Source organism: Mus caroli, chromosome 1 (assembly GCF_900094665.2).
Source record: "Mus caroli chromosome 1, CAROLI_EIJ_v1.1, whole genome shotgun sequence".
In the NCBI taxonomy this organism is placed as follows: domain Eukaryota; kingdom Metazoa; phylum Chordata; class Mammalia; order Rodentia; family Muridae; genus Mus; species Mus caroli.
The window spans coordinates 78,187,723-78,205,627 of NC_034570.1; the positions used below are offsets into that span (position 1 = coordinate 78,187,723).

At 45.8% G+C, this 17,905-nt stretch overlaps 1 protein-coding gene across 1 annotated transcript in view; it reads right to left on the reverse strand.

Moving 5' to 3' along the window:
- Positions 1–558: 558 nt before the first annotated feature.
- The window catches only part of LOC110292377 (nuclear body protein SP140-like protein), a 20,027-nt gene continuing 2,680 nt past the window's right edge, over positions 559–17,905 (reverse strand). The window contains exons 2-6 of the mRNA XM_021159698.1: positions 10,667–10,823; positions 9,327–9,495; positions 7,100–7,180; positions 2,474–2,578; positions 559–1,836 (exon numbers count right to left, since the gene is read on the reverse strand). Of these exons, the coding sequence (XP_021015357.1) occupies positions 1,742–1,836; positions 2,474–2,578; positions 7,100–7,180; positions 9,327–9,495; positions 10,667–10,822 (606 nt within the window). The 5' untranslated portion in view covers position 10,823 and the 3' untranslated portion in view covers positions 559–1,741. The remainder of the gene's footprint in view (positions 1,837–2,473; positions 2,579–7,099; positions 7,181–9,326; positions 9,496–10,666; positions 10,824–17,905) is intronic.

Genomic DNA, 17,905 nt, shown 5'->3' on the forward strand with positions numbered 1-17,905 from the left:
CATGATGACATAGGAGTTAACACTGCAGGAAGTAAGGCCAGGACCCCACTGCTGATTATATTTTAGTGACGTAGGGGTGATCCAATCAACAGCCTACAAAATGAGTTGTCAGAGTGGACAAAAGTAACCGCGGCGATGCCTGGCTGCTCCCTTGATTGGATGAGTAACACATGATTGCTTCTCTGGTTGGATTGCAGGGCACCCAGTGAGGGTGTGCACCACTCTCCGCTCCAGTGCCAAAGGTGCTCAGAGAGTGCCGTTCCAGTAATTACTTCATTATCCACCCGGTTCTCACTAACCCAGGCAGTTATTTCTCACATTTCCTTAATAATCTCCATTTGCTCTGCTCGTTCCTGATCCGCATTTCCTTGTTTTCCTAGGAAGTGAGATGGTGAACTCAGAAGTCAGAGGCTCAGGGTGACCTTGATGACCATCAATCCCCAGACCCCCCGAGTTCTAAGAGTTAACCTTACCAAGCATTGAGAAAGTCTCCATCGCTCTCAAAAGCCCACATCAAATGTGTAGCAGTGAAAGATTTACTCCTCCAGCCATGTGGTTAGATTTGGAAAGCAAACTCTTTTGTTTTATTTTATTGCTTTTGTTTGGTTTGTGTTGTTTTGAGACGGGGTCTTACTGAGAAAGGCAATCGAGGGATCAATTAGCAACTAGGGACTCCGCTTGCATTGAGTTACATGTGAACAGCCCTCTCCCAACGACTCGCTCAACAACCTGGGATTCTCACCTACATCACCTACATCACCTACAGTTAACATACTAACTGGCTATGCTGACCTGTAGCTTCCAGCGACCTTAATTGGCCATAGCCAACTTCTCCTTTGCCCACATGAGAAAGCCCTGGGCAGTAGGTCAGATGCTATGGAAAACATGCTTGCTCCAGGTCCAATGTTCCCTTGTAGTGTATCTATTCTATATTTTCTGCTTTGTTTCTTTATATTGTACTGGTTTTGCTCCTTTAATTCTTTGAACAGCATGACCTGGAAATGTCTGATCCAGACAGAGACTCGCAGTAATATCGCTTTGTAGCCCAGGCTGATATCCTGTCTCATCCTCTTATATATACAGCTATATAATGTATATTAAATTACACACACACATACACGTGCAAAGAAATGGGGATAAAGGCCAAATATAATATATATTTTTTATTATGCTTCAGAATATTTCCTGCCCTCTCTGTTGTGGGTCAGAGAGACTATCCACCAGAAAGGCTGCTGGGACATGGATTTAAACTGATAGAAAGTCTTCCTTAGCCATCCAGGGACTATGCTGGGTGTTCAGGATCCCAGAGCAGCCCCAACCCTTTCTAAGGGTGAACTATTAAGCACAAAAACTATATTTTGAGTTGACATACTTAGTTAACAAGGACAGTTAGCCGGAAGCAGAACTACAGAAGCCAAAAAGAAAGCAAGGTTAGTGTATTTAGAGACTTTCCCAGAACTATGGGAGATTGGGTCTTTGTTTTCATTTTGGCAGATGGTGCTGCCCACATACTAAGTTTTACAGCCTGATTGGCTCTTCCAGCTGTGCTAAGGTCTGGGACCTTGATACACTCTCCTCATCTTCCTAAGTGTCAGAAAACATAAGGTGCAGAGACTGAGCCCCTGGACTCCTTGATGTCCTCCAAGAGTGGTTGGCCCAGACACAGGAGGTGTGAAATCCTGCAGGAAGCTCTATGTTCTGGAACGCCGGGGCGGGGGGGGGGGGGGGGGGGGCAGAGTCCTCAGTCTCTTTGTCCATCTGCCTTCTGAGTCCCAGTGCCCAGGGCTTGGTCTTCCTCGTCCTCATCACTGCACTCTGAGCTCTCACTGCTGATCACTGCACAGCAATATAAAACCCCTTAGGGCTCTCAGTGAATGATCAGAAAGCTCATTCCACTGGAAGCCCAGGATGCAGACAGCAGGAACGATCCAGAAGCTTGGGTAATGTTTAGGTAGCAATACTCCTGCCACAATTGGTCCCTCCTGAGTGTTCTACTTTGAGAGACACCATCCTGGCTTTCGTTGTCTCAAATTTTTGCTTGTCATTTCTCCATCTTTTTTAACTCTTCCTTTTCCTGCTGCCTCTGCTTATTTCTCTGCCTTTGCGGGCTCTTAACTCTTCCGTCTCTCTCACTCTGTGGATCTCCAGTGCTTTCTGCCTTTGTTATGTCTCTTCTCCCATCCCTCACTACACACACACACACACACACACACACACACGAACATGCACACGGGCACACACACATCCCTGGCTTCCTTGTCTAATATAACTCCTGGCGGCTATTCCTTCCCAGATGTCTTAAAGCTCTCCCATTGCTTACCTGCTTTCCCAGTCAAAGCAGGGGCAGGGCCCATGGCTCCTGCATCCATCTGGGGCTCCCAGAGCTGCAAAGCTGGACCCTAAGCATAGGCTCAGCCAGTCACCTCCACTCTAAGGGTCACCTATCACCACAGGCATCCTAAATTATCCTTACCAATGATCTCATCCATTTGGTTCTGCTGTATCTCTGGCTCCTGTAGGTTATCTTGTTTCACAAAACAGGGCTGTGACCATTTTTCATGTGTGCATAGGTTTGTCCCTGAAAAAGAAGAGAATGTTACTTGGAGAGTTCTCGTCTGCTCCCTTGGAAAAACAACTGATGGGGTCCAGTTCTTTCTCCCCTGACACTTGACTGCAGAGGACAAGCATAGTGATAAAGTTTTGTCACCTTAGCCAGGAGTGATGGTTCACATCTGTTATCCCAGCACTTGGAAGGTTGAGACAGGAGGGGTCAATCATGAGTTCGAGGCCAACAGGTCTACATATCTGCATATAATAAGACTCTGTCTCAAAGACAGAAAGAAAGAGAGTGGAGAGAGAGTGGGGAGAGAAGGAGGGAAGGAAGGAGTGAGCAAACAAAGGAATGAACGGACGATCCTTTCCCACTTAGCTTTCTAGCTTGCCCTACAGTACACCTTCCTTCCCTCAGCCCTCAAGTTCATTACTCCCTCGACTCCATCTTTTCTGTTTTCTCTTTTCCCCTCCCTTTTACTATCATTTACCAACTGATAATTATCTCAGCTTAAGTTTGCCTTCTTTAACATAACTTATTTTTTTTAACTCTATTAAGACCTGAAGTTCTCCTGCCAGGCAGCAATGGTGCACACCTTTAATCCCAGCACTCAGGAGGCAGAGGCAGGCAGATCTCTGATTTCAAGGCCAGCCTGGTCTACAGAGCAAGTTCCACGAGAACCAGGGCTACACAGAGAACCTGTCTCAAAACAACAAACAAATGAAAAAGACCTGAAGTTCTCATTGTAATGCTTAGGACTGTTCTATATTCAGGTTCTCGCTCCAAAGATTCAACCAGCCATGGATCAAACACACTTGGGACAAATATTTTACATCTGCACTGAGAAGGAACACATGTTTTTCTTGCCATTATCTCCTAAATGGTGGGGAAAGGCAGTGAATAATTTCTTACGTATTGTGAGCAAGCTAGACATGACTTAAACAAGAGGATGTGTGCAGGTTACATTAAAGATTTGAACATCTGTGGATCTGGATATCCATGAAGAGGACTTAATTCCCCGAGGATACTGAGAGACAAACTATCTGCATAAATGTAATTCCTACGATTGCTTTTATTTTCAAAATCTTGTAAATTCTGTAGTGTGTGTATGTGTGTGTGTGTGTGTGTGTGTGTGCATGCGTGCGCCATGGTGCACTTATGGAAATCAGAGGACAACTTTCAGGAGCCAGTTCTCAATTTTCAGCGTGTGAGTTCCAGGAAATGGACTCAGGTCATCAGGTTTGATCCCTTTTCCTACTGCACCATCTTGCTGGCCTTGAAGTTTCCCACATAAACACATCAGCAATATCACCGTACCGACAAGCATGTCCCAATATTCAGTGTAAAGAGTTAGAGCTATTATGTGACAAATCTTATGATACAATCGTGCCAGCCAGGTCACTTTCTCAGAGCAGGATTACTGGCAGGGCCTGGAGGCAGAGGAAAAAGGACTCAAAAGAACTCCTGGGCTTACTGCTTGTAGACCTGGACATGTACCCACATTAGCAAAGAAGGATCTTTGGCAAAGAAGGAGGAACAGAGGTTAAAGCAAGGAAGATTTTTCCAGGCCAGCCTGGTCTACAAAGTGAGTTCCAGGACAGCCAGGGCTATACAGAGAAACCCTGTCTCCAAAAACAAAAACAAAAACAAAAACAAAAACAAAAACAAAAAAAGCGCGGAAGAAGAGGCTGAGCATAGTTTGGTGCGCTTCACTTGAGTTGCCTAAACTGAAACGGCAGTCTGTGCTCACCACCCCATGAGGCGATAGGAAAAATCTATCTCAGGTCAGCAGGGAGGCTGGCCACCTGTCCTCCTGCCCCTGAAGCATCCCAGCAGCTGTTTGCAGAGGTTGCCTTGGCAACGACATAAGTTGCCAAGCTGGGAGGTTGTGATGGCAGTCGCTTAAGTGGCTACAGCAGCTGGCCACTCAAGATGGGCTGAAGCTGGGCATCCAGAGTAGTAGCTAGCGGCTGAAGAGGCAGACTCTTGAATGAAGGAGACCTTAGGGTTGTTATGGCAATAAAGATAGCCCCAGCAGCCACAGAGGCTGGAGCAGATGTAGCTGCCAGGATGACAGCCCTGCCAGGCGCAGAGGCCAGTGGTGTCGATGGCTGGCCCTGAGTCCTGCTTGCAGACTAGTGGAACATGCTTGTTTGGGCTCACTGCAGGGTGGAGCTGTCAGTCAAAAGTCTGGGTGTTAGGAACTCTGCTTCCCCACCCAGGTGGTTTCATCACCACGCATAAACACACAGGACACACACACACACACCGGGGCAAGGTGGGACTCTTCCCGTTCTATCGCCCTCGTTGAGTCCCCTCCCTCCCTTCTTCCTCCTAGAGATCTTCCACTGTGATCTTTCTTACTTGTAAGTCTGAGGATCACACACATTCCCATGCCACAGTGGTGACTTTGACTTTAACCACCCAATATAACGACAATCTCCATACCAATGTCTGTCGAGCTGGGAAAGTAGGGTAAGGCTTAGCTCATCTCTATAGCTCACTACGTGATGGTTCATCTATCTGTGCTCTATCCTCAGCCTCTACGTGGTCTCACACAAGGCACTCTTGGGTCCCCTTTGGCCCATACAGACAGACAGGACAAGAGCAGCCATCAGCCAACAGAGCAAGCAAGAGGCTAAAGGGGTCAGATTCAAGGAGACAGTCTCTTCTAAAGCCGCACAAGCGAGAAGCTCCTTAATGTTGGATAATGAACATCTAGCATCTCCCGGGCCTCAACTGACTTGCCTCCCTCACATCCTAGCACGAAGCTCCAGTCTGGCTCAGGTGTGTGAAAGGGGAGAGGTAGAGGAGGGGAAGACAAATATCTCATCTCTCCACAGAATGATCTAAAACACGAGTCATATGATGTGAGATTTGGGTTAGTATTGAAAGGGCAACATGAATCCCATTGGGCTCCATTTAAGGACCTGGCCCAATTTCAGAAAAAAAAAAAAAAAAAAAAAAAAAGGCCATAAGGCACCAGCTTCAGGAACAGACCATAGAATCCAGAACGAGATCATAAAACCCTCTCCCAAAGCACAGCCTGGGGATAGCCACAAAATGGGAAACTAACTCATCTCGGAATGAGCCATGCATGCTGGGCAGCCCTAGCTCATCCTATGGTTAAACATTCATAACATAGATGCAGACCACTGACCACCTATGGACCCCTAGCATCTACCAGTGACATTTTAAATTACCTAAGCCTTCTAGAGAGTTCCCCTAGTTCCCTTTCTGGGGTCTCCATTTTAGAGAATGGTTGAACCCCACATGCTGGTTGTTCCTACAGAATAAACACTGTTTTTGCATGCTATCTGAGTCTGGGGTCTTCCTTCAGCAAGTTTCAGACCCTTACAGCATGATGGCCTGGGGGTAAAGCACTTGCTTCATTCGACACCACACTGGTGTGCGCCCCCCCCCCCAGCCCATCATCCACCCACACAGTCATAAAAATAACAAAGTAATTTTTAAAGGTGAGAGTCAACCCCATCCTTTTCCTTGTCTCTCACACAGCAGTAGGGGAGGGGTCTGGTCTACCCGTTCCTCCTTTTAGAGCTGGAAGGTATTAGGTTTACTGGAAATTTAAGAGACAGAAAAAGGAGAGGGGTCCTGGGAGCCATGGTTGGGACAATGTTGTTGTTCTGAGCTTGGGTGTCAGAAGCTAATGATGAGCTGCACCTCAGGAGGAAACATGACCACTTGAGGACCCCAGCGGGCACCCAGTAAGCCCTGCTTATTTATGTCTTCCTCTTTCAGCTCATTCTCCTCAGCTTCCTTCAGGAGTCCATCTATAAGCACCACGGCTTCTCTCACAAGGAGGCATTGGTGCATTTGGGCTTCACCAGATTTGAGGGTCACCCAACTTCTATCTCTCTTGTCTCTCCAGTGAGACTTCACAGCTCACTGCTCACTGTCTGTTTCTCCTTGACTGCTGTGCTCCAGCCTCTATTTCTACTCTTGAACAATAGCCCCACCCCCAATCGGGATTTACCAATCACCTTTGCTATTACCAATTGTCTCTTCTCCGGTGCTGTTCATCATTAACCCACAGTTCCTAGCCCTTCGCAGCTCTCCGTTAAAGAATCCTTAACTTGGAACCCACAGTCAGAGACACAGTCTACACTCATTGTGACTGAGCAGAATGGGTCTCAGCCCCATCAGATTATTTGTAACTTGACACAAAGCCACACTGCAGCTGGAGCAATGGCTCAGTGGTTAAAAGCACTCGATGCTTTTGCAGAGGGCCCAGATTCAGTTCCTGGTACCAGCATGATAACTCCCAAGTGTCTGTAACTCCAGGTATAGGGGCTCTGACCCCTTCTTTTGACCTCTGTGCATAGCAGGCAGGCATACAGTGCAAGTAAAAACACTCATACACATGAAATAAAATAAATAGGTGATTTTTTAAAAAACCATCACCCATCTACTTCTCCTACCCCTTCAGAGTTCTCTGCACAGCACTGCCCATCCCCCGCTCTCACTCCCCATCCCCCACCACCACTGGAGCTCTGATGTCCATTCTTCTTTTGCCTTAGTTCTAAGTGCCTTGCTCATAACTTGGGTGCACGGTGGCAAGCTTCTGTTCTTCCTGTTTGCGTTTCTGGGGCGAGGATCCGTCCTGTAGCTCTGAGCAGAGGGAGAAAAGCGTTAGTCCCTGCCGGTCAGCAAGGAGTGCATCACCGCAAGCCCTGGACCGTGGGGTTGGAGTCCAGTGGGAACAATCGCACGGATGGAGCGTCTGTGAGTTTTCATAGTCTAGTGGGAAGTTCAAGCCCTTGGGTCACTCTGAATATCAATGGCTTTTTTTTTCCTTTCTTTTTTTTTTCTTTCTTTTTTTGGTTTTTCGAGACAGGGTTTCTCTGTGTATCCCTGGCTGTCCTGGAACTCACTTTGCAGACCAGGCTGGCCTTGAACTCAGAAATCCGCCTGCCTCTGCCTCCCGAGCGCTGGGATAAGAGGCGTGCACCACCACCGCCTGGCTATCAATAGCTTTTATGGCTGGAAGAGTTTGTCTCTTCCTACAGGGCAGACAAGAGGAGAAAATAAAACAAAAATCCCTGGTTAGGGGGTGGGTGGGTGGGGAGGTGGCCTATAAACTGATGGTTCTCAACCTGTGGGTCAGGACCCCTTTGAAGTTGAATGACCTTTTCACAGGGGTCCGCTGAGAACATGGGAAAACATGGATATTTACACTAGTGATGTTCTTATTCATAACAGTATCAAAATTACAGTTATAAAGTAGCAACAAAATAGTTTTATGGTTGGGGGCTCACCATAACATGAAGAACTATATTAAAGGGTTGCAGCACTAGGAAGGTTGAGAACCGCTGCTATAGACAATAAACTTGAGATTTTGGGGGTTTGGGGTTTTGTTTTGTTTTTATTAACGACTATGTATGATAGCATGTGCTCTATATGTGATGAATGTAGGTCTCTGTGGAGGTCAGGAGAGGGTGTTGACCCTGAAGCTGAAATTACAGGTGGTTTTGAACAATGTAGGTGCTGGGAATCAAACTCAGGTTCTCTGCAAGAACAGCAGATGCTCTTAGCTGCTGAGTCGACTCTCCAGCTCCTCTCTTGTGTTCTAAGGATGATGACACAGTAGAAACATCATAAAAAGTAATTAACTGGGGGTTGGGAACTTAGCTCGGTGGTAGAGAGCTTGCCTAACAAGTGCAAGGTCCTGGGTTCGTTCCTCAGATCCAGGGGGGAAAGTAATTAGTTGCTCAATTAAGTGTAATGAAATCTTATTTCAGTTCATGGGAAGGCTTGTCCCACAGGCTCTACAGACCCTCAGGGAAGAAACAGGAGTTCCCTCTGGAGTAGAGTGAATAATGTCATAGACCTACAAAGGTGGTGGTGGTGGTGGTGGTGGTGGTGGTGGTGGTTAAAGGTCAAGAGCATCAGAGATGGGGTCAGCAAAGAGGGGAGCCTGAGATTCCATGGGGGAAAAAGGATGAACAGAGAGCACAGGAAGGAGCCAGACACAGATATCCCCAGGGCAGTTCAGGCACAAGGAGAAAAAATGGGGGCTTCAGGAGCTAAATTGGGAGTGAAAGAAACGCCAAGATTTCAGGAAAAGAACTGGAGAGGCCGCCCACAAGGTGAGACAGAGCGTTAGCTGTTATGTCCACAACGCCCGGTTCAGGCAATGGCACACCGTGAGCAATTTAGCTATATAGATTAAATGAATGAAAATAGAGTTGTATTTAAGTAGGGCATTTATTTCAATCCCTGACCCTAACTAAGTCTCGGACACAGAAAGAATTTAAGAGCTGAAGAATGGGAGTGACGGCTATGAAGCGCTGTCTTCTGGATATCGTTTGACTGCCCAGTTCACAAACAGAGCAGCTGCGATTGCCTGCATAAGAGCGAGCCAATCAGCTTGTCAGCACTGGCGGGGAGGGACTCACGAGGCTACACCCTTAGCTGAGTTACTATTGGCAGCGAATGGTTTCTGGTGGGGGGGAGGGGTTCTTCGGGGGGCGTGGCTGCTGGTAGGTTGTTCGCACTGCAGTGGGTGTCCCACACCTATGTACATAGGTGCAGCACTAAATGTTCTGTAGGTTATAAAAAGGAGACGAAGGAAGAAGATGGAGACAAAAACGACAGTGAAGAACATGGAAGTGTTAGGGAGGGTTGGAGGGGATTTGATGAAGTCAGGGTCAGCTTAGAACTCATATATTGTATATATGTATGTTTGTCAAGTAATAAACAAAAAAAAAATTAAGATAGGATTTCACTGCAAAAGGGCGGTGAGAGAAGGAATTACCAGTTCCCAGGCTTTTATGAATCTCTCTTAACGCAGGATATTCCTTCAGGTTCACGCTGTTAAACAGAGCCCATAGAAACGATGAGTCCGACAACCTCTCCAGGTGACTGAGAACATTGTACACCACTTTCGTTATGGGAACCGAGTTCCTACAGGCTTCGTAGGAATCCTTTTAAAAAGTTCAACAGAGAGAGTGTCAAAGCATAGTTTCATCATACACAGGTCGACATTATAATGAAACACTGTCTGGGGGCCTGTGGATTCTAGTTTCTCTGGGAAATCCCATGCAGCCAGAGCAGAGGCAGTCCAGGAGAATGACTTATTTCTTGGTTCTCATAACTTGAGCTCCCAGCTAAACTTCCATATGAATATTTCCTGGCCTGTATTTCATCTTTTTAATAAACAGATTATAACTTTGCTATTGGCAGAATGAGGAAAGATTGAAGTTCCTTTCTCGGAAACCTGGGGGTGTTCTTTCCAGAATTATAAGTCAATCTACTTTCCTCCGCCAATTCCTGTCTTTGTTTTCCTATAAATCATTGATTGACAAGCCTTAGACCCCTGTAACAGTATTATTCTCATTCTTTAGTTATTTTAACCTTGCTTTATTGTAAGTCGCTAATCAGTATTCATCAGTGAGCAATTTCTCCTTTCTTTCATTTTTTTTTCTTTTGTAGGTACATGGTGGGGAGGGGCGTGGTGGTAAGGAAGGTATTAGAACACAGCAAATGCTACTCAGTCACATTACATCCCAGCCTTGTTGCAATTCAGCCACAGTGCCTTCAATTAGAAGCAAAAGTGGTTTGTTACTTTCTGCATGATAGAATAGTTAACAACAGGGCTGGAGAGATGGCTCAGTGGGTAAGAGCAGTCAGTGCTCTTCCTAAGGTCCTGAGTTCAAATCACAGCAACCACATGGTGGCTCACAACCACCCCTAATGTGATCTGACGCCCTCTTCTGGTGCTTCTGAAGACAGCTACAGTGTATTTATGTATAATAATAAATAATTAAATCTTTGGGCCGGAGCAAGCAGGGACTGAGTGAGCGGGGCCAACTGGAGTGAGCAGGTTGACCAGAGCGAGCAGAGGTCTTAAAATTTCAATTCCCAACAACCACATGAAAGCTCACAACCATCTGTACAGCTACAGTGTACTCACATACATAAAATAAATAAATCTTAAATAAATAAATAAGTTAAGAATAATTAACAACAATTAAAGGGTGTTCCCATGGAAGGTATACCAGGCTTTTTAGCCAACTAGAGAACCGTAGCATCCAGGATGGCAAATACCAGTTAACAGACTCAGTTGTGATGGGGTAATGAACACATGTCACTTACAGCATAGATTTTGTCTGTGATGAAGGAGTGGTCCCTTAGGCTTTCTAGGAAAGGAAACAGCTTGGTAATTGCATGGGCAATTTCTATTTTATTTTCCTTGAAGTAATTTAAAAATACTTCATTAAAACGTTCCTCTTTCTGGATCACTCCAAACATGCTAAGGTGGAGAGGAGAGAACATAGTGAGAAAATAAACATGGGGATTTCGTGGGACATTTCCCAGCCTCCCCCACAAAAGAAATCCAGGCCCAAATGACTTCACACATAGGGTTTTAAAAAACAAACTACCAAACTCAAATAAACTCTGCCAGTACACAAAGAAGAGAAGAAGGGGAAGAAGGAGAAGAAAAGAAGAAGAAGAAGAAGAAGAAGAAGAAGAAGAAGAAGAAGAAGAAGAAGAAGAAGAAGAAGAAGAAGAAGAAGAAGAAGAAGAAGAAAAGAAGAAGAAGAAGAAGAAGAAGAAGAAGAAAAGAAGAAGAAGACTACAGAGGAAGAGAAAGAGGAGAAGGAGGTAGGCTTTGGGGAGGAAGAGGAGGAGATAAATGATGGAAGATAAATAACCATAGCTACCATTGTTTTCAGGGGACTATATACTTTAAAAAGCTAAAATAATTTGTAAGCAAACTAATAGACTTAATTAGTAATTTCATCAAAGTATCTGGTATCAAAAGCCATCACCAATAAGGATAAAACTATCAAAAAGCATGTGGAAATACTAAATGAAAATCACAAGCCAGACACAGTGGTACACACCTGTGTTTCTTATACTTTGAGGCTGAGGCAGAGGAGCCATGAGTTCAAGGCCAGCATGGACGACAAAGACCCTGTTTGGGTTTGTTTTTAAGACTTTTAAAATTTTTAAATGGCTTATGAAATATAGTAGATGCATAGAATGTAATTTTACTCAGCTATAAAAGTGGAACTGTGAGCTCTGAGGGGAAGTGGGTAAAAATGGAAAATATTATATTAAGTGAGGTAACTCAGGCTTGGAAAGACAAACCCTACATGTTCTCACCAAGATGCTGTGGTGGTTTGAATAGGAATAGTCTCCATAGACTTATGTGTTTGAATGTTTGGTCATAGGGAGAGGCACTATTAGGAGGTGTGGCCTGGTTGGAGTGGGTGTGGTCTTGTTGGAGGAAGTGTGTCACTGTGGAGATGGGCTTTGAGGTCTCCTATGCTCAAGGTACGACCAGTGTGGTACACATTCTGCACCCTGCAGATCAAGATGTAGAACTCTCAGCTTCCTCTCCAGCACCATGTCGCCCCACAGGCTGCCATGCTTCCCACCATGATGACGATGGACTAAACCTCTGAAACTGTAAGCCAGTCCCAATTAAATGCTTTCCTTTATAACAGTTGCCATGGTCATAGTGTCGTCTCTTCACAGCCAGAAAACCCTAAGAGGAAGTCGAGCCTAGTTTCTAATGGATGCATTTATGTGGGAGTGACTGTGTGTTAAGGAAAGAGTGGAAACCAGGAGAAAAGGAAAAAGAAAGATTACAGCATGCTGAGTGTCTGTATGTGTAGCAGAACAATGTGAGTTCAAACTGAAAGGGTCCTGGGGGTGGAAGAGCTTAAGTGGAGAGATGGAGCAGGGAGATGGGGAGAGGAGAAGAGTAGAGGTGGGGTCAACTAAAACTGTGTATGGAAGAACACTAAGGATACCAATGCTTGTTAAACTAACAAAAAATTAAATCATTTGAACAGAGCACCCTGTGTGGGTGAATAGAGGCACTTCCAGAATCTATAGGTTAATAAGCAAAAATCTCAGTACCAGTAACTTATGAATCAGAGCGGCCTCTGCAACCTTCAAAACAATGTAGGCCTGCCGGGCGTGGTGGCGCACGCCTTTAATCCCAGCACTCGGGAGGCAGAGGCAGGCGGATTTCTGAGTTCGAGGCCAGCCTGGTCTACAAAGTGAGTTCCAGGACAGCCAGGGCTATCAGAGAAACCCTNTCTCAAAAAAAAAAAAAAAAAAATGTAGGCCATCTCCAATCCTGTTGCTTGTCCACCAGAACTAGATGGTAAGATCCTATCCATAAAGACACCAAGAGCCTGGTCATAGGTCATAGAGAACCCAAGCTGGACCTGATCCGGAAACTTCCTCCCTGTGGCTATTCTTCACAGTTTGGGGAGGTACTTTGACAGTTGTTAGGGGAGAATTGTCATCAGTAGTCATCAGTGTACCCCATGTGCAAAATACTGACCAGCAGGGCAAGCTGAGTCCACTGGTTGAATAGTAGAAGTCAGCTATGGCTGCTTACACAAGATTATCACAACATCAGGACCCTCAAGATCCTGTCAAGGAAGCGGGAGAACTCATGGCCCACCCACCCTGAGGATCGATGCTTTGTTAGTATTGAACTTGGGAGACTTCTTCTTCACTGGAACATCCACAGATGGCCATGTGCTCCTGTACACAACTCTAATGAAACCGACTGGGTCACAAAAAGACAGGAAAATAGAAGGGAGCTGGGTAGAAAGAGGAAAGGGATTAGTGAGAGATGGAATATAATGAAATGCATGAAACCCACTACTATGTATGATTTAAATATATCAATAAAAACATTCAAAAGGAAGAGGGGCTGAGGAGGTGGCTCAGTTGGTAAAATGCTTACCATACAAACATGAGGACCTGACTCCAAACCGCACACATGGAAATAGAGAGATGACCCAGAGGTCAAGAGCACTTGCAGAGGACCTGCATTCAGTTCCCAGCACCCACACGATGGCTTGCAACCATCCATAACTCTAGTTCTAAGGGCTCTGACACATATGGTGTGTGCACACAGGCGGGCAAAAGCTCATTCACACAGAACAAAAATAAATAAATCTCTCCAAAAGATTTTTCTGTATTTTTAAATGATGACCAAATTTTCAATGGATTTTAAAGTTACAACACTAATAAAAGAACCAATTAGCATTGGCATTAAAAAAGAAAAAAAAAAAAAAAAACACAGCCAGTCATGGTGGCACACACCTTTAGTCCTAGCATTTGGGAGGTGGAGGCAGATGGATCTCTGTGAGTTTGAAGTCAGCCAGGTCTACAAAGCTAGATCTAGGGCAGCCAGGGAAGTTACACAGAGATAAGAAAGTAACACACACACATACACACGCAGAGAGACAGAACAGAGAGAGACAGAGGCAGGGGGAGGGGGAGAGGTGTACCTGTAATCCCAGCACTAGAGAGTTGGAGACAGAGGGATTTCTGGGACTTGCTGGCCCACCAGTCTAGCCAAATCAGCAAGTTCCAGATGCAATAAAACCCAGTCAAAAAATAAGGTGGAGACTGAATGAGGAAGAACATCTGATATTGACCTTTTACGTGCACACATGAATGGAGTTGCGCGCGCGCGCACACACACACACACACATGCGCGCGCACACACGCACTCTCGAGCGTGAAAGGAAAGCTGAGTACTTTGGGATTTTGTGACTGATCCCAGCAAATTGTTTGCTCAGTCAGGAACACCCCCAACATCCAGGTATGGTGAATAGGGAGACAGACAGCATCCACAGTGCCAACCCAGGGCCTGTCTGACCCAGGGAGCCAGCAAGTGCAACAGGGGAGGGCAAGACCACATCCCTCTTTGGCCCTCAGTAAGTCTGAGCAGATTAGGTCAGGCTCATCAGAATAGAGAAATGTAGGGAGGCTCCACGTTAGAGCTGCAAGATATGGAAACATCATGAGTCAGAGAGAATGTCTGCGGATTACAGAGAGCTAATTAAGCTAGCATCTCCTATCCATGCCTGTTACCCAACCATGATCTCTGGAGGAAGCAATTGATATAAACGGATGGAACCTTTCCATGCTGCATTAGACCTTGCTTATGTTTGACTTTAGCATCTTCTTAAATGAGACTCTCTGGGATCATCCGAGACTTGCTGAGTACAGATGACAACAGACTCTGAGGGTGCTTCACCAGGGGCATGGGGTGGTGGCTCAGGATGTGTCTTATCCTGCTCATCCTCTGTGCAAGCCTTTGTTAAATAGATGACATGACAGAAAACTCTGGATGTTTTACAGATTGGGAAAGACATTAGAGAAACATCTGTATGCATCTAAGGGAAGCAGGCTGGGAGATCTGTCGGCACAGGGTGCAAGGGCCAGGAACTGCTGTAAAATTCTTACAGTATTATGGTCTGGTAAGATGCATATGATAGCTGACAATATTACTGACAAAATCCTACTACAACCTGTGCTTGTAAATGTAAAGAAGATGTGCACATTTGGGGGACTCTGGAATATTAGCAGATTTTCGTGCCTCATCTTGCCCAACCTGCACATCCTCTGAATAACTTGATAAAGAAGAGTATAATATAGGGTTGGGCTATAAAGGCTTAAGAGGCTTTAGAGAGAGCCAAGATCCTCGTAGGACATAAAAAAACAAAAAACAAACAAACAAACAAACAAAAACCCGCTGTGTGTCCCATACCACTGCAGTGTCCCTTCTGGATGGAAGCCACGGGGAATTCAAAAGTTGATAGCTGGAGCCTCTGGCAAAAGCAAACTGTACAAATGGTTTCAATAGCATTTGGTCTCAGCCAATGAAAAGAGCAGAAGTCACTATACAGCACTAGAACAACAACTGTGATAGCTGTATAAAGTGTTACAACTGGAGGGATCTGAAGGGTAAAAGGTCCAAGCCCACCTCCTGGTGAAAAACCTAGCAAAACCCACCGATCCCTGAGCACCAAATCCCACCGAACCCTGGGCTGGGCTTGATCCCTCACTAATCCCCACCCTGGAAATCTCTACCCTGGAAAACACCTCTTCCAAGAAACCCTATCTAAGCCTTTCAACTGCCAGTTCCCCTGCAGCTTCTCAGCTGAGCAGAGGCAGCCCCCTTCCTGTGTCTCTCCCAGTAAGTCTCTTGGGTGGTCTGTTGTGCAGTGGAACTTTGTGGTATTCCTTGGCTCTCAACTACCAGGATACCGACCCCCTCAGAGCTATAATACTTCCATTGGGGGAGACTGTGGGGCTCAGTGTCAGGATGGGCTCAGGACCCCCCCCCCAAGGCCAACTTCTTAGCACAAAGATTTATTTGCTTCAGAGAGACAAAGGGTGGGGATTTAGAGGCAAAGACAGGAGATAGAGGATGGGGGGGGGGGGAGGGAACAAGGGAGAGGGGAAGGACTGTCCCTGGATAGAGAGGAGACAGATGTGGCCCATAGGAAAATGGCAGTTTATAGTGGTAAAAGGGGAGCCCCGTGTTAAGATGAGGTGTTTAATTTTTACTGAGCATGTTAACTAGGTGAGCCAAAGGGGGCTTTCGGTTGCTGGACTTCAATACTTTGATAGCTGGACCTTGGTAGTCAGCCTCGGGAGGAGGAAGGCCCAAATATGGGAAACTAGCCTTGGTGGCTAGTTTCAGGAATGGACTCTAATTGGTTTTAGGCAGAAGGAATTGGGAGGAAGGGCAAGGCCTTCCAGAGCCATGATTGGCATGCTCAGACTGGCTAGAGCCCCTTCAAAGCCTTTACCCTCTGAGCTGTACCACTTACAGAATCCATAACTAGTTCCACCTCCAATGACTGTAAAAACGGCTTATCTGATAAAGGTCTAGAATAAAGGCTGAGATCCATTTGGTGTAGCACAGAATCAAACCCTACAAAGGTGGCATACATACTTACAATAGTGAAATGTGGTGTCTATAAGCCCCCGTCCCAATGCCATGCAGGCTGTCCCAGGGCCAAAGTCCTTTAAGGCCACTGAGCAATCTTTAGTGACTGCACCAACAGCTAAAGAGTTTAAATCCAATAGTACCATACACAGGAGGAAAGGGAATGAAAATCCTCGGGCCCAGGATGGACTACCTCCCTGTGAGTCATTGGCCAGAGAAGCCCCTGAGGGTTCTCAAATGATATAGGCTATTGCTACTGTGGTTGGCTGTATACCAGGGCTAAACAATAGGACCTTATTGTTGAAGACACTACATATCTGTGTGTTTTGACTATAGGGTGAGAAATTCAGCTGTGACATAACGGTAAACCCACATCCTGCTGGCTGGCTCCCATAGTATCAGAAGGAGCCACACAGGCTGCTGGTGTGGAACTGTCACCCAACACCTCTGCTTAGCTATTGTTCCTGCATTTTGAAATACCGGCTTTCTAGCAGGATGTGCCTGCTTGTGCAATAGTGGCTCAGCTGTCATGGGTAAAACCTTCCCATTAGATTTAAGGCCCACTCCACAAAAGGGAGTTCATGTCTGGTGGTGTCAGCCAGTACAAAAGCATGCAGCTGAGGAGGTCATAGGCCTCAATGGGAAAGCAATCTCTAGATGGATTTTCTAGATGGAGTTGACGTGCCTGATAAATGCCTTCTAAATACGAGTGTCTGCACCCATAGATCACTGTCAGCTTCAACTCACAGCTCCTGGTGAAGCTCCAGATAACAAGTGGCTTGTTACTGTGGCATGGTGGCCTGTTTCCTAGCCACATAGGTGGACATCTATAGTCACCCCCTCCAAAGTTCAGGGACAAGATGAGGTGGAAAGAAAGTAATGAGGAGAGGAGAAAGGGGTGGAATACTGTGTAACAGTTTCCTCGAGATTAAAACATCCTGCAAGTAAGATCCTCAAGCAGGAAGGTAAACAATTCAACAGCTTCAGGAAGTCCCTAAAACCGACCAGATCCATTCAGCCCCTCTCTGCCAGAGTTAGAAGTCAGTGCTCAAAGTCCTTCTCAGGTGAAGGGAAGGCAAGCTGCTAAGAAGACTCTCAGAGCAGAGAAGCAGCAAAGAATTGATTCTGGATCAAAACAGCTTCCTTAAAGAAACAGAAACCAGCAGGGCTGCCTGGTTGAGGTTTAGACCCACCGAGGCACCAGGAAAGGACATTTCCCAACCTGTTTGAGCTGCCTGCAGGCTGTGTACACTGTGTTCCAGATTCCTAGCTTTGGGAGCTGTTGGCTTTGTTGGGCTGGTATTTGGTGATGCAACTTTGAGTCATTTCTGTTCCTGCAAGAAACCCCTCACCCATGTTCCTGTAAGTAACCCCAGTAAAACGCGTTGGTTCACCAAGTAGGACATTGGTAGTATCCTCAGTTTGTTCTGTCATGGCTTCTATAATGGTGAACATAGTGTTTAGAGGATAAACTTGCTGTGCAAGCCTTGTAAAAACAAAATTGTTTTGAGCTTGTATAAGCCATAAGGAAGTTGCCCCTACCTTGAATGTACCCTGTCAGCTAGCCTGAGATAGACTATTTCCTGATGCAATTGAGCTATTCTTTTTTTTTT